The 19926-nt window shown below is 36.3% G+C and overlaps 1 protein-coding gene across 1 annotated transcript; it reads right to left on the minus strand.

Moving 5' to 3' along the window:
• Positions 1 to 881: 881 nt before the first annotated feature.
• Positions 882 to 12640, minus strand: rangap1b (Ran GTPase activating protein 1b). Its single transcript, XM_052112898.1, is given in 16 exon segments — positions 882 to 1564; positions 1655 to 1779; positions 1879 to 1967; positions 2070 to 2172; positions 8234 to 8338; positions 8563 to 8624; positions 8627 to 8709; positions 8826 to 8910; positions 9389 to 9488; positions 9592 to 9705; positions 9836 to 9994; positions 10533 to 10667; positions 10825 to 11004; positions 11095 to 11154; positions 11240 to 11367; positions 11518 to 12640. Coding segments are annotated over 16 exon segments (1719 nt in total). The 5' UTR covers positions 11630 to 12640; the 3' UTR covers positions 882 to 1485.
• Between the last annotated feature and the right edge of the window lie 7286 nt (positions 12641 to 19926).

The raw sequence follows: 19926 nt of genomic DNA on the forward strand, positions 1-19926 counted from the left end.
AATAATAAGATGAAATGTAAAGAAATAGTTCTGTTGTTTGACTTGGTTGAGTTGATTTGGAGCAACTCTTCTGGATTTGTATTGACAGTAAATTCGATTTTAAATAGTAACAATTTAAAATAACTCGACTGAAATAAAAAATTATTCTAAAAGAGCAACACATATTTAATTTTCACACCTTATAAGAATGAATGATTGAATTATTTCACGCTTCTCCGGCGGATCGCATCCGTGAAACAAGAATATCCGTCAAATGTAGAGGGAAGATAAAAGAGTCCTCTGGAATCGATCAATCACTCAGTTGTAGAAAAAAATATAGAAAAATCGCAAAAACTCAACCCGAAGGGCATCGAGGCTAGAGCATGAGAGAAACGTATATTCCAAATGTGAAATATGCTTCTTGGCGTCCCATGAGGCAGGTAGACTTCAGTCCGCAGTTCTGCTGGCACACTGACTCCACTGTTCGTCTGCCCACCAGTCATTTATAAATATATTAACCAGCGGAGGAGAGAGTGGCTCAAAACCTTTATCATTTTCAGTATCCTCATCAAACATTCTTAAACTACGTCTAAACAAAAGATATTGAGAAAATGAACCAGATTCGCTTATTCGGTTTGCTGAGGTCCTCAAGGCTCAGTGAACTCGGGGCATTTTGTCACTCAAAAGTTGAGTAAAGTCACAGTGAAGTGAACGCTGACCAACTAGATTTTAAAGCGATACAACACGTCAACAGAATGCAAAAAAGTCTTTCATTTTTCCATTAGTTTTTTTTTTTTTTTTTGTAGTTTGAGCAAAGTAGTTTGGTTCAAATAATAGTAAACAATATAATTACATACAGCCAAAGTCTTGAAATGAAAATAATTTTTAATATCAACAAACTGGAATGTTGCAAATAGAACAAATATACAGTGCATACCTGCTATGGTATTAAATACACTATATGTCCAATCATATTTTTCACCAGTGATCTGTTCTTTTCACTTTAGTCAAAAAGAAAATTGTATTTATACGTTGATGTATGGTTTTGAATGCCCTTACCACCATAACTATTTCACAATATGGCATTGGCACATCTAGTCAAAGGCATGTTCTCTGCTCCACATCAACATGACAGTCTTCAACCAGTTGTAAAGAAACGTCATACAGTTAGAACATTTAATATAATATCAAGGTGATAATTAAGCCCTAAAATCATCCAGTGCCCTTTTCCCTTTTATGTATAAAAATAGAAGAATTTGTTCTAAAAAGAGATAAAGGAATTACACAACACTCTTATTCAATGCTACTCTAATCAGCAGTTTGTTTGTGAGGAAATCATTATGAGACACTAGTCATCAATGTAGAGTGAACAGTTTCCTTTGTTTAAAATCCAGAATTAACTGATCCGAGATAAACTAGATTATAGTTTAGAGTGTCTCAAGTAGCCTGTCAAGTTTTGTAATTGTCCAGTTTCTTTGACCCGTATGAATTTCAGTGGTTTAAGAATTAAGCAGTGGTTCTTTTCGCCAACGTGGATTTGAGAGCATCTCTGGCAGTGGAACAGGATTCTAAGATGTTGCCATTTCTGGAAAACAAACAGACACAACTGAAACAGGTGACCTTTTTATGATATATAGATGGTCACAAAACCTTTGCTCCTGGAACGGACACTGACCGTGACACAAATTCTTCCAGAACACCAGCCTGATCCACTGGAAAGAACTCCTGTGCAACTGCGTGCTCCAGAGCCAGCAAGTGTCCAGGCAGCACAGACACCTTCTTTATCTTCTTATCCTCACTCTGGAAAAGAAACAAACAGTAATGAACAACTGAAAAGGCCAAAAAAAAAATAAAAAATCAACACACATTAAACTAAACATCTTAAGATAAGTGTGATACCTTTAAAAGTCCCAGATTCACCATCAGAGTGGAGATGAAACTATAGGACTGAGAGTGGGATTTGGAAAAAGCTTTCTTCATCAGGACATCTGTGCAACATGAATGCCTGAATTTAATGACAGCGAAACTCAACATTTACGATAGTTAAAAACTGATTACATGTTTACAATATATTAGTATATTACACATACCAGTACTCTCAAAAACAGCTTGCTTTACTTCTGGCTCATCTTCATATACTGATGAGATTTTAAGAAAAACTTCTGACACTTTATTAGCATCTGAAACTTCAGCCTAAAAAAAGAAATAAATGGATTTCAAGGGGTTTAAATAAACAGCATTGTATATTCTGCAGATAAAGCCCAAAGTTTACTTTGGTCAGATGTGAATTCTTAGCATTCGCAAACAGGACACGTGGCTTAAATCTCATCATCAGCAGAGTGCTCAAGCACTGAACACGCAAAGCCCGATATTCTAACCGCATGTCTTTGAACGAGCATGTGCCTGCAATTATTTGCACAAATTAGCAGATCCACAAAGTGGCAATCCTCACATTTGAGCCATTGCTGTCATGAAAAAACACTAGAAGACATAAACAACTGGAGGTGGTAAAAACAACAACATCCCTTACCACATCCTTCAGTTTTAGCAATAAATGCTTTTTGAGTATATCAATTCTTATGTTGAGAACTTTCCTGACCTATGACTTATAAAAAATATGATTATTTTTATTTCTTCGATTATCTTCATTATTTTATGTATAAATCTGTGATGGTTTTCCATTAGATTTTTTAATTAGATTTCTTTGACAATAAAAAGTTAAATTAACTTTACGTGGTTTTAAAGCAACATAAAGATGCATGATACTCTGCCTGCACTGTAAAAATGCTACATAAAAAAAAACTTTAATTGATTAACGATTAACTTGACTTATAAAAAACATTATTTATTTTAGTTTTTTAAATAAAATATTACAAAATATATAATTTTTTAGATGTAAAAAAATATGATTTTCCTTTATAATTAATGGTAAAAATGTACATTAACAAAAAAAAATATTTAGTGTAAATTGTTAAAATTACAGTAAAAAAATTTAAATAATCATCGGGCGTTCCCCCAATTCCCTGCAGGTCATCAAATTTATGGGAATAGTTATGTTTCTTCTTATTTTTTATATCAGTTACGTACATTGGGGTGTTCTGATATATTTGATTTAGTTGAATGAATGTTTATTGCATTATTTAATTTCATATGTGTTACCCTGATGGTGTTTAGTGTTTGTGTGAGTGACACTGAGCACTGTCTGTCTCTACATGTTTATTGGTCATTGCTCCAGGAAGAGCCACTATTGGTGAACTACATGTCATCATGTGCTCTTCTGTAATTTTTACTGTGATTAACAATACCTTCTAAAGTAAAAAGCAGATTTATTTATTTTTTGTGTAAAACAGGATTTTTTTACAGTGTGGTATTGTAACCACATTTTCTGTGAAAAGTACTAAAATAAACTGGAGCTCTTTTGTTGATTATTCTATGTATCATATTAAGTTTAAGGTTAACTGCTCTACATTCAATTGGCAACTAACCAATATGTCTAAAATGGGTTTCATCCACATGAGTAAAAACACTGAATCCCTAAAACGAACCTAATTTATTTATTTTGAGATGCTTGTAATACCCATCCACATCAGAGACAAATCAGACATCCACGAATTACATAGTCAAAAATAACATTGCACTAAACATGATGCAAGTAATCTTAAGCATTCTCTATCCAGAAGTCCAACATGTCTAACAAGAAATTTGATCCAGTCATTAACCTTGCCTAGAAATTTCAAGGCCATTATTGCACCACTTAGGCCGTTCTTGTCAAGAACGCAACCAAGATAACTGACTGATGATCTATTTAAAATTATACAGTCGCCAATTTGGCAGCCTTATGTAATTTATATTTAGAGCTAAATAGTATTGTTTGTTTTGCCAAGATGTAGTAAAAATTGTTTTCTGAAAGCCAATCTCTTGCCTTACTGAGTTCCTCACCTAATTTAACCTGTATTTTACAAGCATCTTTACCAGAAACCAATAATACTGAATCAAAGGCTTTTTGAAGGTCCAAAAGAACTAAACCACACAATTTTCCATCAATCTGTATCCTTATATAATGTTAAATATAGTCAACAAGTATCTGGAATAAGACCTCATAAAACCTGACTGCAAATCATAAATCAATTTATTTTTGCATACAAATTCATACATCCATTTATGCACAAACTTTTCAAAAATTTTGGAAGACACAATAAGGATGGAGACTGGACGGTAATTCCCAGTACCATAATCTATTCCCTTTCTTATATATTGGAATAATTTTTATTTCATATCAGAAGGTACTTTAAATTTTTCAAGTGATATATTAACAATATACAGTGCATCTGGAAAGTATTCACAGCGCTTCACTTTTTCCACATTTTATGTTACAGCCTTTTTCCAAAATTCATTATTTTCCTCAACATTCTACAAACAATACTCCATAATGACAACGTGAAAGAAGTTTGTTTGAAATATTTGCAAATTTATTTCAAAAACAACACCAAAAAAAACACATGTACATAAGTATTCACAGCCTTTGCTCAATACTTTAAGCACCTTTGACACCAATTACAGCCTCAAGTCTTTTTGTGTATGATGCTACAAGCTTGGCACACCTATTTTTGGGCAGTTTCTCCTATTCTTCTTTGCAGGACCTCTCAAGCTCCATCAGGTTGGATGGGGAGTGTCGGTGCACAGCCATTTTCAGATCTCTCCAGAGATGTTCAATCGGGTTCAAGTCTGGGCTCTAGCTGGGCCACTCAAGAACATTCACAGAGTTGTCCCGTAGCCATGCCTTTGTTACCTTGGCTGTGTGCTTAGGGTCGTTGTCCTGCTTTAAGAAGAACAGTCGCCCCAGTCTGAGGTCCAGAGCACTCTGGAGCAGGTTTTCATTAAGGATGTCTCTGTACATTGCTGCATTCATCTTTCCCTCGATCCGGACTAGTCTCCCAGTTTCTGCCGCTGAAAAACATCCCCACAGCATGATGCTGCCACGACCATTCTTCACTGTAGGGATGGTATTGTCCAGGTGATGAGCAGTGCAGCTTACCTTTCAGGCCAAATAATTAAATCTTTGTTTCATCAGACAAGAGAATTTTGTTTCTCATGGTCCGAGAGTCCTTCAGGTGCATTTTGGCCAACTACAGGCAGGCTGTCATGTGCCTTTTACTGAGGAGTGGCTTCCGTCTGGCCACTCTACCATACAGGCCTGATTGGTGGAGTGCTGCAGAGATGGTTGTTCTTCTGTAAGGTTCTCCTCTCTCCACAGAGAAACGCTGGAGCTCTGTCAGAGTGACCATCGGGTTCTTGGTCACCTCGCTGATGAAGGCCCTTCTCCTCCAATCGTGCAGTTTGGCCAGGCGGCGAGCTCTAGGAAGAGTCCTGGTGGTTCCAAACTTCCATTTACGGATGATGGAAGCCACTGTGCTCATTGGGACCTTCAATGCTACAGAAATTGTTCTGTACCCCTCCCGAGATCTGTGCCTCGATACAATCCTGTCTCGGAGGTCTACAGACAATTCCTTTGACTTTATGGCTAGGTTTGTGCTCTTACATGCACTGTTAACTGTGGGACCTTATATAGACAGGTGTGTGCCTTTCCAAATCATGTCCAATCAACTGAATTTACCACAGGTGGACTCCAATCAAGTTGTAGAAACATCTCAAGGATGATCAGTGGAAACAGAATGCACCTGAGCTCAATTTTGAGTGTCATGGCAAAGGCTGTGAATACTTATGTAAGTGTGATTTTTTTTGTTTTTTTATTTTGAATACATTTGCAAAGATTTAAAACAAACTTATTTCACGTTGTCATTATGGGGTATTGTTTGTCGAATTTTGAGTCAAATAATGAATTTAATCAATTTTGGAACAAGGCTGTAACATAACAAAATGTGGAAAAAGTGAAGCACTGTGAATACTTTAGTCGGTGCAATGATATCTGCAGCACCTAGCTGGAATGCTATCTAGACCAGTTGCTTTAGACACTTATAATTCTTTTAACATTAAAGAAATCTCTTCTACTGTAACTTTGATGAAAGAGAAAGAATCTGTCTTGAATAGAACCTAGCAAATGCAATCCCAAAACTTCCCTTTCTTGGAGGCAACCTTTCTACTAGGCAATTAGCAACAGATGCCCATTTTTGATGAACCAGGTTTAGAGTTACCTTTAAGTTTAAGCTTATTCAGCACCATCCACAATGATTCTGGATCCTCCTTGTTTACTTTAAACTGTTCAGTGATAAAAAGACTATTTGCTTCCCTTACACTTTTCTCTACTAAATTTCAGAGTACTTTAAACTTATCATAATCCACTAAATTCTCAGTTCTCCTATAAATGGATAGGGCCTTATTTCTACTTTATATAACCTTCCGATTCATCTAAGGAATCAAACTCTAACCTGTATAAGTGGGGCAATTTTGTTTACAACATTAAGAAATCAATATTTAAAATTTACCCAAGCATCATCAACTGAGGAGTTGTTTTGTATATTTTAAGAGTTTCCAACTCTATTTAGGTGACGTTTGAATATTTCATCATTATAATTTTTAAGCAGTCTAGTCCTTACTGCTTTATGACAACTACATTTTTGTTTTAAACATTTCCTTGTAAAGAATATAATGATCACTGACACCATATTCTATCACTCCTTTCTGGGAAATATCCTTTTCATCAGACACCAAAATTAGGTTGATAATACTATCATTCCTTTGTATACATTCCTTTGTCAAAGCATCATTATAATTGTTCAAAGCATCCTCAGAGTCCCTCATAAAAATCATTTTGATTTGGTGGTCGATAACACACTCCAAACAGAAGAAGCTTTGCTGAAGGCAGTGTTACTTCCAGAAGGAATACCTCATGCACAGCATTTATGTCTAGCACATCAAAATTAATATCGGATCTAATAAAAACACAAATGCCTCCCCCTTTGTGATCCTTTCTAATTATATTATATCTTCCAACACTAACTTCTTCATTTAATGTTGAATCTAACCAGGTCTCTGTTAAACATAAAATTTCTTCTTGGCAGTTATTAAGCCACCACCTTAATCTTCGGTAATAAACTCCTTATATTTAAATTCACCAAATGCAAACCTATTACCTTAAAACTGTCCTTTAATAAATAATTTTGAAAAAGCCGAAAATGGAAAGTCTCTCCAACATAGGTTCATAGTTTCTTCTGGATCCGCGGCAAAACTCACACACCCAGGAGAATGTAGGAAGTATTCTTAGACATACTGTTAACACTTACTTTCATATCTCTACTCAGCACTTGTACCTGTTCAACAGCGATGTTTCGTTCAGCCAAACATAATTTGGAGTTCAAAACTTCACAGGTTGGAGGTGGGTGGAGAATGTCTCCAGAAAGCAGCAGGCACAACATTTTTATTAATTTGCCAGCATTATTATGGTGTTTTAAGATGGAAGGTTTGGTTGAGTGCAAAGAAAAAGGAAAAGAATAACACTCTGACTGTAGCCAAAATGCACAAGGTAAAACATCCTCTAAATCCTGATTGTCCAATTTACAACAAGAAAAAAAGTGCACCACTTGAAGGACACAAATGAACAAAAACAGTAAATGCCAAAACTGCTACCACAATGCCGAATGCACCTGACGCCATCTTGGTTAATATGTATTTCCTTCTTTATTTATTTAAAATATTTTTTCCTTCACCTGTACTTTTTGTCTTTAACTCAGTGACTATATTCGTACATTGTTGAATCAAGAGTAATTTTGTACATCTTATTGAGAATTTATTTTGAACCTTCTGTTTTTCAATAAAAAAAAAAATCCAAAATTTTAGCACATTGTGAGGACTTTCAGACAGTCCCTTACCAGACCCAACACGATAGCACATTTCAGCACAATGTGTGGACAATTTAGACGACCCCTTACTTACTGAATTAAAAATTAAATGCGAGACACCATTAATTTGATACGGAAATTCATTTTTAAATACAGGACATGGGAAGGACATTTTATGGGTCTAAACTCCTGAAGAGAAATAGTCTGGTGTTTTATAGCAGTCGTAGCGCACATGCGCCAACCGCCTGTGTATGCGTGCACCGTCAAATGGAGAATACTTTGACAGGATCGTGATCGACTGTGTGCAGATGCTAAGTGGTCAAAATCAAAGTATACTTTGGGCTTAACAATTGGGGGGAAGACATCAGTGGTAATGGAGTACATTCATAAGGAATGTGGCCTGTGAACAAGAGTAACAGGCCTCATGTACAGCTGGGCTTTATAAATCAACACTGTACCTGCTGCTCAATGAGCTGGATCCTCTTGGCTCCAAGGGAGAGCAGTTTCTCAGCTGATGGCGAGCTGAGGAAGGACATGAGCTCAGAAATGCAGCGAGGCTCCTCCTGCAGAGAGGAGACATAACAGATGAACTCTTTTAAACATCCAATCTTCCCTGTCCTCCAATGTCATCAATAGTTTGCGACTTCAAATGTGGCAGATATACCGAATGACCACAATTCTTCCATTGTTATAGAAATAATTATATTACAATGTAAAACATAAGTAGCTGTTGCAATACAAATTGTTTTGATGTTCTCACAGGGCTTCAGAAATTTGATGGACTCACCTTTCCTTCAATAACATCTTGTGTTCCATTAACACCATTTTCCTTTTCTACTCCATCTTCATTTCCTCCTCCTCATCCTCCTCCTCCTCATCATCATCGCCATCCTCATCATCGCCATCCTCATCATCAGGCTCTCCTTCATCATCACTATATTAGGCACATCATTCATCCCTCTTAGAAAACATGCATATGCCTTCAATTTATTCGTCCATGAGAAAACAAAAGCCACCAGCCACCATGTTCACACAGGCTCAGATAAATACCTGAGTGAGCAAAGCATATCCCCAATGTTCATGCTCTCCATTGCTTCCCTGAGAGCCTCACAGCCTTCCTCTCCCAAGCAGTTTCCTAAGCAAGCACCCAGACAAGCTCAAATAACCAAAGAATAACAATGCTATAAAAACAAAACGAAAGGAGAACCAATGGAAACTACTGTATGATACCTATAAAATTTATTCTAAATTTATAATACAATCCTGTCTCGGAGGTCTACAGACAATTCCTTTGACTTTATGGCTTGGTTTGTGCTCTTACATGCACTGTTAACTGTGGGACCTTATATAGACAGGTGTGTGCCTTTCCAAATCATGTCCAATCAACTGAATTTACCACAGGTGGACTCCAATCAAGTTGTAGAAACATCTCAAGGATGATCAGTGGAAACAGAATGCACCTGAGCTCAATTTTGAGTGGTCAAAATCAAAGTATACTTTGGGCTTAACAAAGTATATTTATATAATTGTGTTTACATATTACTGTACTATTTTATGGTAATAAAATACTGTGACAACACACATTTGTGTATCTCATGCTAAAATTACTGTACCGTTGAGATCCAGTTTCTCCAGGCCAGCTTTGCCCAGTACAGCCTTTGCAACTACCAAAGCAGCAGCCTCGCAAATCTCTCCAAATGACAAATTCAATTCCTAGACAAATAGAACACATATTTGTTCTTAAAAAAAGATGTTTAAATTCTGATTGAAAGTGTTTAAGTGTGAGCTAAAGTAAATGTATAATGCATCCACTGACCCTGAGAAGTGGCAGCCCCTCTTTAAGGGCCCCTGCTATAGCAATAGCCCCTTCTGACCGTACCAGACAGTCCCCGAAATTGACGACCTTAAGATACTGGAGGTGCTTAATGACCTGAAGATGGACACAGAAGGGTTACACACATGAAAACACTGAGTGTGCAAACATAAGCCTTTAACACCTGCTCTTTCTTACGTTTTAAACAATTTTGATCCATTATATAGAGTAAGACTGCATGATTCACCTCTGCCATGGCTAATGATCCTCTCTTGGTAAAGGTGTTGTCATTGAGATTGAGGACCTGGAGGTTTGGGTTGTGCAGCATGGCACTGGCCAAAGCAGTTATACCAGGATGATTGATCCCATTCTGTGGCATATGGACCTCCTCAAGACTGCCTAATATCTGAGATAAAACGTAAAGACAACAAGAGGAAAGAAAGAGAAAAAAAGCAAAGCTTTGAATTTTGTTGAAAGTTTTTTATTTTTATTTTGTATTAATCAAACAGAACTAGTTTAAATAATAGTTTGACCAAAAATGAAAATTCTGGCATAATTTACTCACCCGTGTGTCATTACAAACCAGACTTTTTTGTTCCATGGAGTGCAAAAGTAGAATGTGTGTGCTTTTCTTTCCCATATACTGAATGCATTCAGAGTCCTGGGGCTATCAAGCTCCAAAAAGGACAAAAGAAAACAACCATAAAAGTATTTTAAGACTATTATGCTACATTCCATATAATTATGGAAATTATTGTATTGTATTTTTTTGTTTGTTTTTACATTTTGACACTATATGCTTTCATTGTATGGAAAAGAACTGCTTGACCATTCTGCCGATTTTCTCCGTTTGTTTTCCATAGAACAAAAAGTGAGGTTTGGAATGAAATGAGAATGAGTAAATGACAGAATTTTGGGTGAACTATTCCTCGATGTATCAGTACCTTAAATGCTTGGGCAAGCGCAGTAGCACCATCATTCTCCAGCCGATTGCGTCCAGCTATGAAAACTTTTAACCTCAGGGGGGAGCCAGATGCACTAGACTGCTTATGGCATTCAGTCAATGCAGAAGCCAGGACCTTAAAAAAAAAACACCACACATCTGTTCCATAAACCTCAAAAAGACTTAACATGTTAAATACGGTTTCACAGCCCTCAGACCCAAAAACATCTCAAAGTGCTTACTGACATCATAATCATTCAGTGAATGAAGTGCTGATCTAAGCCTAAACTTACCGTACCCCCTCCAATGCCCATGCCACAATTATTAAGCCTGAGCTCGAGTAAGGTGTAGCATGCAGAGCTCTTGAGGAGGGTTTCAATTCCCTTTACACCATCTGGGCCAAAGGCATTGTCACTCAAGTCCAACTGAGTCAGTCTGGCCCCTGATACCATCAATGCATTGCCTAGTGATTTCTAAGGATTTGAAAGAAACACTGGAGATAAAACACATTCTTATATAGCAATTTCTTATAACTGAGCAAATTGTAATGTACATTGTCTCACCAGGGCAGATGGAATTTCAGCACGAAGACGGCCTGTGAACATGTCACTCCAGTGGCATTGCTTATTGAAATAAAACAGATGAAAAACAAATATAAGTACAGTAAATAGCAGATCTAAAATATGACCAGAGGCAATGTAAAAGTACCTGTAGTTCACTTTTAGCTTCAAGAGCCTTTGCAATAACCTGTGCTGCTTCCACCCCCAGTGTGTTTCCTTCTAGTCTGAGGGACTGCAGACACTGAAACTGTTCGATCTCCTGCACCATCTGTTTGACTGCAGAATCAAAGAAGTGGAGGGAAACACTCGTGTTATACTTATGGAATATGGTTCACACTTTGAACTTCAACCCTCCTCAAATTGATATTTCTAAGATTTGAAAATGGTAAATATTTGAAAATGAGAGTGCAAATAAAAAGTTCTCACCGGAATCTGCATTGTCCAACTTCATCCCTTGTCCCTTATAACTTAATTCTGCATCCCCAACATGTGTCTTGGACAGTGCCTCTGTAAGCTGAGCAATATCTCCAGAGGCCATTGCTTTCTGTATTAGTAAAACTAATAAAACAATCTCTGAATAGTAAAGGAACAGATCCCACAAAAATGAAAATTCTCTCGTAATTTCCTCGCCCACATGCCATCCAAGATGTGTATGACTTTATATTTTCTGCTGAAAACAAAGATTTTTAGGAGAATCTCTCATCTCTGTCCATTAAATGCAAGTGAATGGTGGCCTGAACTTTGAAGCTCAAAAAGCACATACATTGGCTGCAGTGATTAAATCCATGTCTTCAGAAGCAATATGATAGTTGTGGGTGAGAAATAGATTAAAATTTATGTCCCTTTTACTGTAAATTCTCCTTCTTGCACAGTAGGTAGCGATATGCACAAAGAACGTGACTTGCCAAAAACAAAATAATGTGAAAGTGGAGATTTATAGTAAGAAAGGACACCCATCATATCTTCTGATGATATGGATTAACCACTGGATTATTTCTACGCCGTCTTTATGTCCTTATTGGACCTTCAAAGTTCTGGTAATCATTCCCTTGCATTGAATGGACCAACAGAGCCGAGATTTCTTCTCAATCTTGGTTTTCCGCATAAGTCATTCACATCTGAGATGAGGGTTAATGATGAGATAATTTTCCTTTTTGGGTGAAGTGAACTATTCCTTTAATCTGAGTTTAGAGTCTCTCGGTATCACAAAATTGATTAGCACGTATTGCATTCTTGTTTAACAGGACTCTAACAATATTAGTTGAGTGTGTTAGCGTGTCACTTAATATGCTAATGTTCGACAGTGAAACATTTTACAATTTAAAACAACCAATAAAACAACTGGTTTAAAAATAAATATAATATAAAGCGCTAGAGCGCCTTGCAGCTCCATACATTCACGTTTCGCATAACAACATTATAACATGACTGAAACGCATTGCTCAGGCTAGTTTAGAGAATTAGCATCCTAGCTTCCGCTCATCGTCCAGTTTGAGTACCATTCAAACACAACACAATAAGCAAAATCTAATCACATAGATTACACTACATTTTTTATATGAAAGTATTTACCTTACGCCACGGGAAAAAAAATCAGTCTTTTTAGTGATTAATTAGTTGAGTAATTAAAAGCTTCACACAGAACTATGGTAAATAATTACAACATGAGGCACATGGAGGCGGCAGTAAAGCCGGTGTAACAGTTCTTTGAAAGTACCGGCCTCAACAAATCTTTTCATAATAAAAGTACCTGCTCCTGTTATAAGTATCGTTAAGCATATAAGTATGTCATTAGTATCAGTAGATTCCGTACATCATTGATATATTATGTCGTGTAACATATGACGAATTTTACTGTCAAAGCAGTAAATTATTACCATTTGATTGAAACACAGTCAAAATACCTAAACGCAAGTATGATTATAGATTAATTGTATACGTCAGATACTTTTATAGATTAGGAATGACCACCACTGTATAATTGAATGTATTTAAAATATAGCTAAAAGAAACAACATTGTGCATTACATCTGTATCAACCGGGAGTTCCCTATCGATTCATTTAACTTGACACTGCAATGAACGCCTTTTCAACGACCTAGTTGAAGCCCTTGTATCATAATGGCAATTGTGTTTGAGCCCCGCCCCTTTAGGCGCATTTGGCATTTGCCCTATATAATCAGGCGCTCAAACTTCGGTATGGAGAGTTATTGGAACTTTTTATAGCAGGAGGAACATGAGATGATAAGTATTAAACAAAGTTTCATGTCATGTACAAATGAATGTACTGTATGTGTCTACCAAACAAAATGGATATTGTCAAGGCAATAAAAAATGAGGCAGAATCTGGAGAAGGATGGACCCCATCAGGTTAGTGCAAACTTGTAGATTCTCTTTATGTTGGTGAATCAAGCGATATATCTGTGTATTCATTAGTAAGCATGTCATGTCCCACACATGAAGAATAATATCTTACCTTGACATATCATAAAGCCACACTGTATAATTACACATGATCTGTCAAATTGATTAATCTGAAATGTTGCTGATGGAAACACAATGGACTGTATGGGGACAGTCCTTTTTTTTGTAGATAATTACAATGACGCAAGGTTAAAGCTACCAGAAGATGTTGAACACACAGACCCTGGGACAGAGGATTCTCCAATAGAGGTCAAACGAAGTATGAGTGTGAGAAATTATGATATCCAACCAAAATTGAATAATTGCTTCATTAGAGAGAAGAACATACTTTTTCCTGGGGAAGATGAAGTAGAAAATTACTTCTTAAAAAGCTGATCAAAGTAAAATGTAGGTTTCTGTTGCTTTTCTGGGTTAAATTGTCTGTAAACAAAATACACATATTGATATTATATTTGCCTCTCTCTCTGTCTGTCTGTATACAGATCACAAGAGCTGCTTAGTGCACCAAACATCTTTTACTCATTTATTCCTCACTCCCTAGGCTATTTGTTCACCCTTGAAGTCTGTCTTGGCAAAAATAAAAAATTATTTTTTAAGCAATAATAAAATATATTTCTGTACAGACCAGAAAACCTGTCTAGTGCACCAAAGATCTTAAACACATTGGTTCCTGACTTCCAAGTTGATTTCTTCACTAAGAAGAAACCAAAGTCAAGGAAAGCGTAAGTTTCAGTTGCTAAAAGTTTGTTTTTCTATAATCTGTTTATAAACTGTCAATTCAATTTGTCTCTCGTTCAGTGTGCGGACTAGAAAACTGCCTAGTGGACAGCAGTTTTTCACTCATCTCTTCCTAACTCAAGGGGCTGCCACCACTGAGAAGAACTTCTTGGCAAGACCAAGGAAAATGTAAGCATTTAAAAAAAAAAAATGTATTCAACCTGTAAACATTTTCTGATATGCTTTGTTCTGCAAACCACCCCAATCACATTTATTTATTATAATGAAATACGTTTAGATAATGTTGAGTCATAGTTGACTCAATTTGTTAAGTGACTGTTTTTGTAAAAAGAGTCTTTAAAGAAATGGTTACCCAAAAAATACAATTCTCTCATAATTTGCTCATGCAAATACCCAGATGGGTATGTCTTTCTTTAGGTTCATACAATGCTAGTGAATGCTGTTGAGAACCTTGAAGGTCCAAAAAGGACATGGCGGCATCACAAATGTAATTTGACTCCAGTGGTTTAAGCCATGTCTTCAGAAGTTATATAATGTGTGGGTGAGAAACCGATCAATATTTAAGTAAATTTTTATTGTAAATCTACACTTTCACATTCTGATGTGGAAGGGACTTCCACACATTCAGCCACATACTGGTTGGGGCTGGTCAAAGGTGTAGATTTATTGTTAAAAAAAAGCCCTTAAATGTTGATCTTTCTCACACACACACATCTATCATATAGCTTCTGAAGACATTGATTTAACCACTGGAGTCTTGTGGATTTTATGCTGCCTTTTATGTCCTTTATGGACCTTCTGAGTTCTGGTCACCATTCACTTGCATTGTATGGACCTAAAGAGATTAAATATTCTTCCAAAAACCTTAATTTGTGTTTTCCGGAAGAAAAAAGTCATAAACATCTGGCATGAGGGTGAGTAAATGATGAGTTTTAATTTTTCTAACCAACCATTTAAACCATTGAAAATGGTACTGAGTTGTTCATGACTGAAACAAGTGTAATTATACTTTATTAACATTTGTGACTACAAATCTACCAAGAGAATTTAGCAGTGTTTAAGCATTATAAGAGATTTTCCCACAAATCAAAACAAAGTATATCTTTCGTTTTGTGAACCATTGTGCATGACTATACAAAAAAGACAACAATATGGCCCAAAAACGATTCCAAGTTCAATTCTGTCCTGATGTCATTGTTATGTCATAAGTTACTTTTAATCATTTATCCAGCCCCTTTCTCTTGTTAAACAAGATTGCTGAACTACAAGCTGTCTCCTCTCGTTCAGTCAGCAGATCCTGATTATTTCATACCACATACTGAGGTAAACCATCAATCAATTCCAGCTCTTCTTCTGACTCCTTCAGAATGCCAGGCTTGGGTCACTGGTCCGCTTTCATTAAGGTTAGAGGTCAAATTCACCATTTGCCCTAGCCCTACAGTGCAGTTAGTGCACATTATATTGTCCTGATTTGTCATAAAACCCACCACAGAGCATAAGCATTCTTCTTTTCCAGCTTCATTCTTAGATGTTACCTGGCTATGAGAATCTACTGCTGGTCACACTAGCTGCTACACCTATGCAGTCAGCATGAGAATCTACAAGCACTGGGACTTCAGCCTGAAAAATAAACAGAATGCCTCCAGCAGTCCTTTAGTAGCTACGCTGCTATTTGTAGGCAGATGTTTGCCTTTTTAATTCAAATAGCTATTTTATAATATTACTATCAAACATAGAGCAACACTGTTTCTTGCATCATTTCAGGGATATTGCCATCTCTGGATTACTTTTTTTTTGCTGGGAACTGGGTTGTTTATAACTCAGACCACAAAAAATGTGTTCAACTCCTCTGATTTCCCTGGTGACACCAGAGACTTTATTTGCTTGGCAGAGGGTGCGTGTAGCACATTTGCTGGCCCTCACAGGAAAGCAGTGGGCCCAATTATTTTCAAAGCACAACTCTGGTGAGACCGAGATGCACAAGGCAAATTTGGAGAGATAAATATTACATGCAAATACTGTGGTCCTTATTCATAGTATTCTGTGGTGTTGTCTTTCTAGTAGGAAAGGCATCTAAGTAGAATCATTACATTGTCTTTTTGTCACTGACTTCAAAGTTATCTTAATTATGACTGTAATTTACCTTGTATTACCTTCATTATCTCTCAGGGACCTACATAACCAGTATATGGTGTTGGACATCCATAGCTGTACTCTATCTAAAACTATTTTAAACAGCCTTCTTCAAATTGGTATGGATTTTTATGGCAATATTTATGTAATCATATTAGACTACATAGAATATTTGTACTTTTATAAATGTATTTGTCAAACTGCATGACCATTTAAAATGAACTGTTATGATACTATGGTACAGAATTAGGTCATTTATGTGTTATTACAGGAATAAATCACACAAATAGTGTTATTGTAATGGAGTACACACAACAATTATTCTGTACACATTTAAGTTTCTGATTATCACATGACACAAATGTTCACAACCGAAGCTGTGAATGGACCCACTACTCAGAATGGTCTTCCACCTTTCTCTTGGAGCCTTTTCAGTCAGAGAGCTTATCAAGGGCTCCTTCAGACCTACAACTTCACATTCGTCATCATGCAGCCCCAACTAATTTCTTGTATAGATCAAGCCAGGACTGCGGATAGTAGTCTAATGCAGAGTATGGACAACAGGATAAAGATTTAAGACTTGGAAAGGATCCAATGGCCTTTGTATCAGATATACTGTAAATAGGTGGTTTTAGGAATTTAAGTAAATGCATAATACTCCAATCAGGGTGCTTGATATGTTTAACCCATAGACTAAAGGAGCAACATTTTGCACTACGTAAATAAATGTTCCCTGATTTGATGAGGCTGTGCTACTGATAAAGTCATATTTCATAAATATTTACAATTTAACTATTTTGTGTGTATTGCACTCAGAACTGATACACGGTAGTAGCCAGCCAGGTGAAGATGAAGCGGTCTACATCAGTATTAACATTGGCTCTATAGAGATAATTTCATTTTTAAAAATGAATTACATTCATGGTGTGCAGCTTACACATTGAACTTAATTGCTTCAAAGGATCTGGTGAATGCCATCTCTAAGGGTCCTGCCCACAGGATACACAACAGTTCAACTACAAAATGTGCAGCAATATGAAACAAAACCTATCGCTCTACAGTTGCTGCTGATGCAGTGGAGTCCATTGCATAAAACTTGAGACAATTGTTTCTTGTGTGACTGTGGAACTCTGCTGTTTTATAATATTCTTGCTGTTCAAAAGATAACATCTTGCACCTCAGCTTTGGAACAGGTCATGGACTTTAAGTAAGCAGTAAGGGTAGAAAGTGTTTCAGTAATTTTAGATGAAAGCTTTAAACCTAGCAAAGTCATTGCAGTTGATTTTATGGCCATTAATTTTTTTTAATGTTGCTATTTTATGCACTTAAAATGTCTCAGTGTTTTGAATTTTAAACTTTGGACATGCACTGTCATTGCTGTTATATTTAATGTTTATTTCATTCATGTAATGTTTAATTTTAAAAAATGTCATAAGGTGCTCTTTTTGTTTGTAATAAAGAATGGAACAATTTTTCTTCATTGTACTTTTTTGTTAACATGATTATCCAACTCAAATGCATGTGACATAAAATAAAATAGAATTAGGTTGAAAGTAATCCAAAAGTAATCAAATTAGATTACACGCTGCTATTGAGACCAACATCATGTGTCAAAGTCATCCTATTTTCCAGTGGAGAAACAAATTGAATTAAGGTTTCTTAAAATTTAAATTATGAAAGTGTTTTTAAATGAGCTCCCTCGACTGTTAGAAAATATTATGATTATGATTCTTCCTCAGTTTGCTGTCTGAATCAATATGGTGCTTTTTTTTGTGGATTCTACTTTGTGTTCCAATCCTCTTGGGGAACTTGCCACAGTTCTTCTATTTACGCTGTCTTAGTTGCTTCTGTCTCTTCATGTAATCCCAGACTGACTCAACGATGTTGAGATCCGAGCTCTGTGGGGGGCATACCATCTGTTGTAGGACTACTTGTTCTTCTATTCAATTCTATTTGCAAAGAGAATGTTGAAATCTAAATTTGATATTACCTACTGATACACTAAAAGCATAACCATAAAATAACCATTTTAAGACCATTTTTTTTTGTTAAAGATATAATGCACCAAAGACTTTGCACAGTTCTGTATATATATTCCTACTGTGTAAATGTATTTCAGATTAGTATATTTGCCTTTGAACAAGCAATTAACAGATAAAATAATTAATATTTGTTACGAATGGAGGCAGTGAAGGCAGATGAGGAGAGTGGATCTAAATGCAGCTTAACTTTATTGAACAAACAAACACAAAGGAAAAACCCACAATGGGAAAACAGGAAACTTAAACATGATGAGACAAAACTGAGAACTCGGGCAGGGAACACATACCAGGCTTAACAACATTCAACGACCGACAAGGGAGTGGAGGAATAAACAAGGTTTAAATACACAAGGACAAGGGTAACAAGGCCAATCAACAAACAGAACTCTGAAACAGGATAACAAGATAATTAACTAAAACTAATGACAAACAAGAACTGAATCAAAGTAATCAAACAATGAACCAATAAGAACCAGATACAAAACATGGAGGGAAAACAGGATGTGACAAGACTAGGAACAGAACAGGAATTTCAAAATAAAAGTACACAAAAGAACAAAGGACAACAATGAACATGACAATATTATATTAACATATAGTCTATAGGCTTTGGTTTCAAATAGGATGCTAAAAACTCGAAATATGTCACTTATTAAATTCCTTTGCTATTTACAGTATCTCACATGCTGGACTGTATTGCTTCAGACAGATATAGGGCTATTCACTTTGAGCATGCAAATTTTGGGCTGTGCTGCGTCCTCACTGAAGTCCATGCACTCTGCTGTGTTCCCCCAAAAATAAAAAATCTCTCATTATTTACCCACACTCATGCCATCTCAGATGTGTGCTGAACACAAACTAAGGGTTTTAGAAGAATATCTCAGCTCTGTAGGTAATTTGTGTTCCGAATATTTTTTTTAGTATAGTATTTTTTTTATATATATAAATTCTCCTCCCTGCCCATTAGCGGGCAATATGCACAAAGAATGTGAATTGCCCAAAACAAAAGAAGAATGTGAATGTGGAGACTCAAATATTGGCCTGTTTCACATCCACAATTATCATATCACGCCTGAAGACAGGGATTATACCACTAGATTATGGATTATTTTAATCCTGTCTTTATGTCCTTTTTGAAGCTTCAAAGTTTGCTACCCATTTATATGCACCATGAGGACCAACAGAGCTGAAATATTCCTCTAAAAATCTTTGTTTGTGTTCAGCAGATGAAAGAAAGTCACACACATCTGGGATAGCATGAGGGTGTGTAAAAGATGAGAGAATTTTAAAGGAACTATTCCTTTAAACCCTTTAGATGTGGAAATGTATACATACAGTAAATGTTAGCAGAGTTTACTTAAACACGCTGAAGCACTGATATAAATGCAATTTATTACTGTAAATGACTGCACGTTCTTTTTCTGCATCCAAGAATTTGCGCAGGTTCGTGTGAGAGAAACGGCTCCAAACGCCCCAACTGTAAAGTGGGCGGAGCAAA

This window comes from Xyrauchen texanus, chromosome 40 (genome assembly GCF_025860055.1).
Source record: "Xyrauchen texanus isolate HMW12.3.18 chromosome 40, RBS_HiC_50CHRs, whole genome shotgun sequence".
In the NCBI taxonomy this organism is placed as follows: domain Eukaryota; kingdom Metazoa; phylum Chordata; class Actinopteri; order Cypriniformes; family Catostomidae; genus Xyrauchen; species Xyrauchen texanus.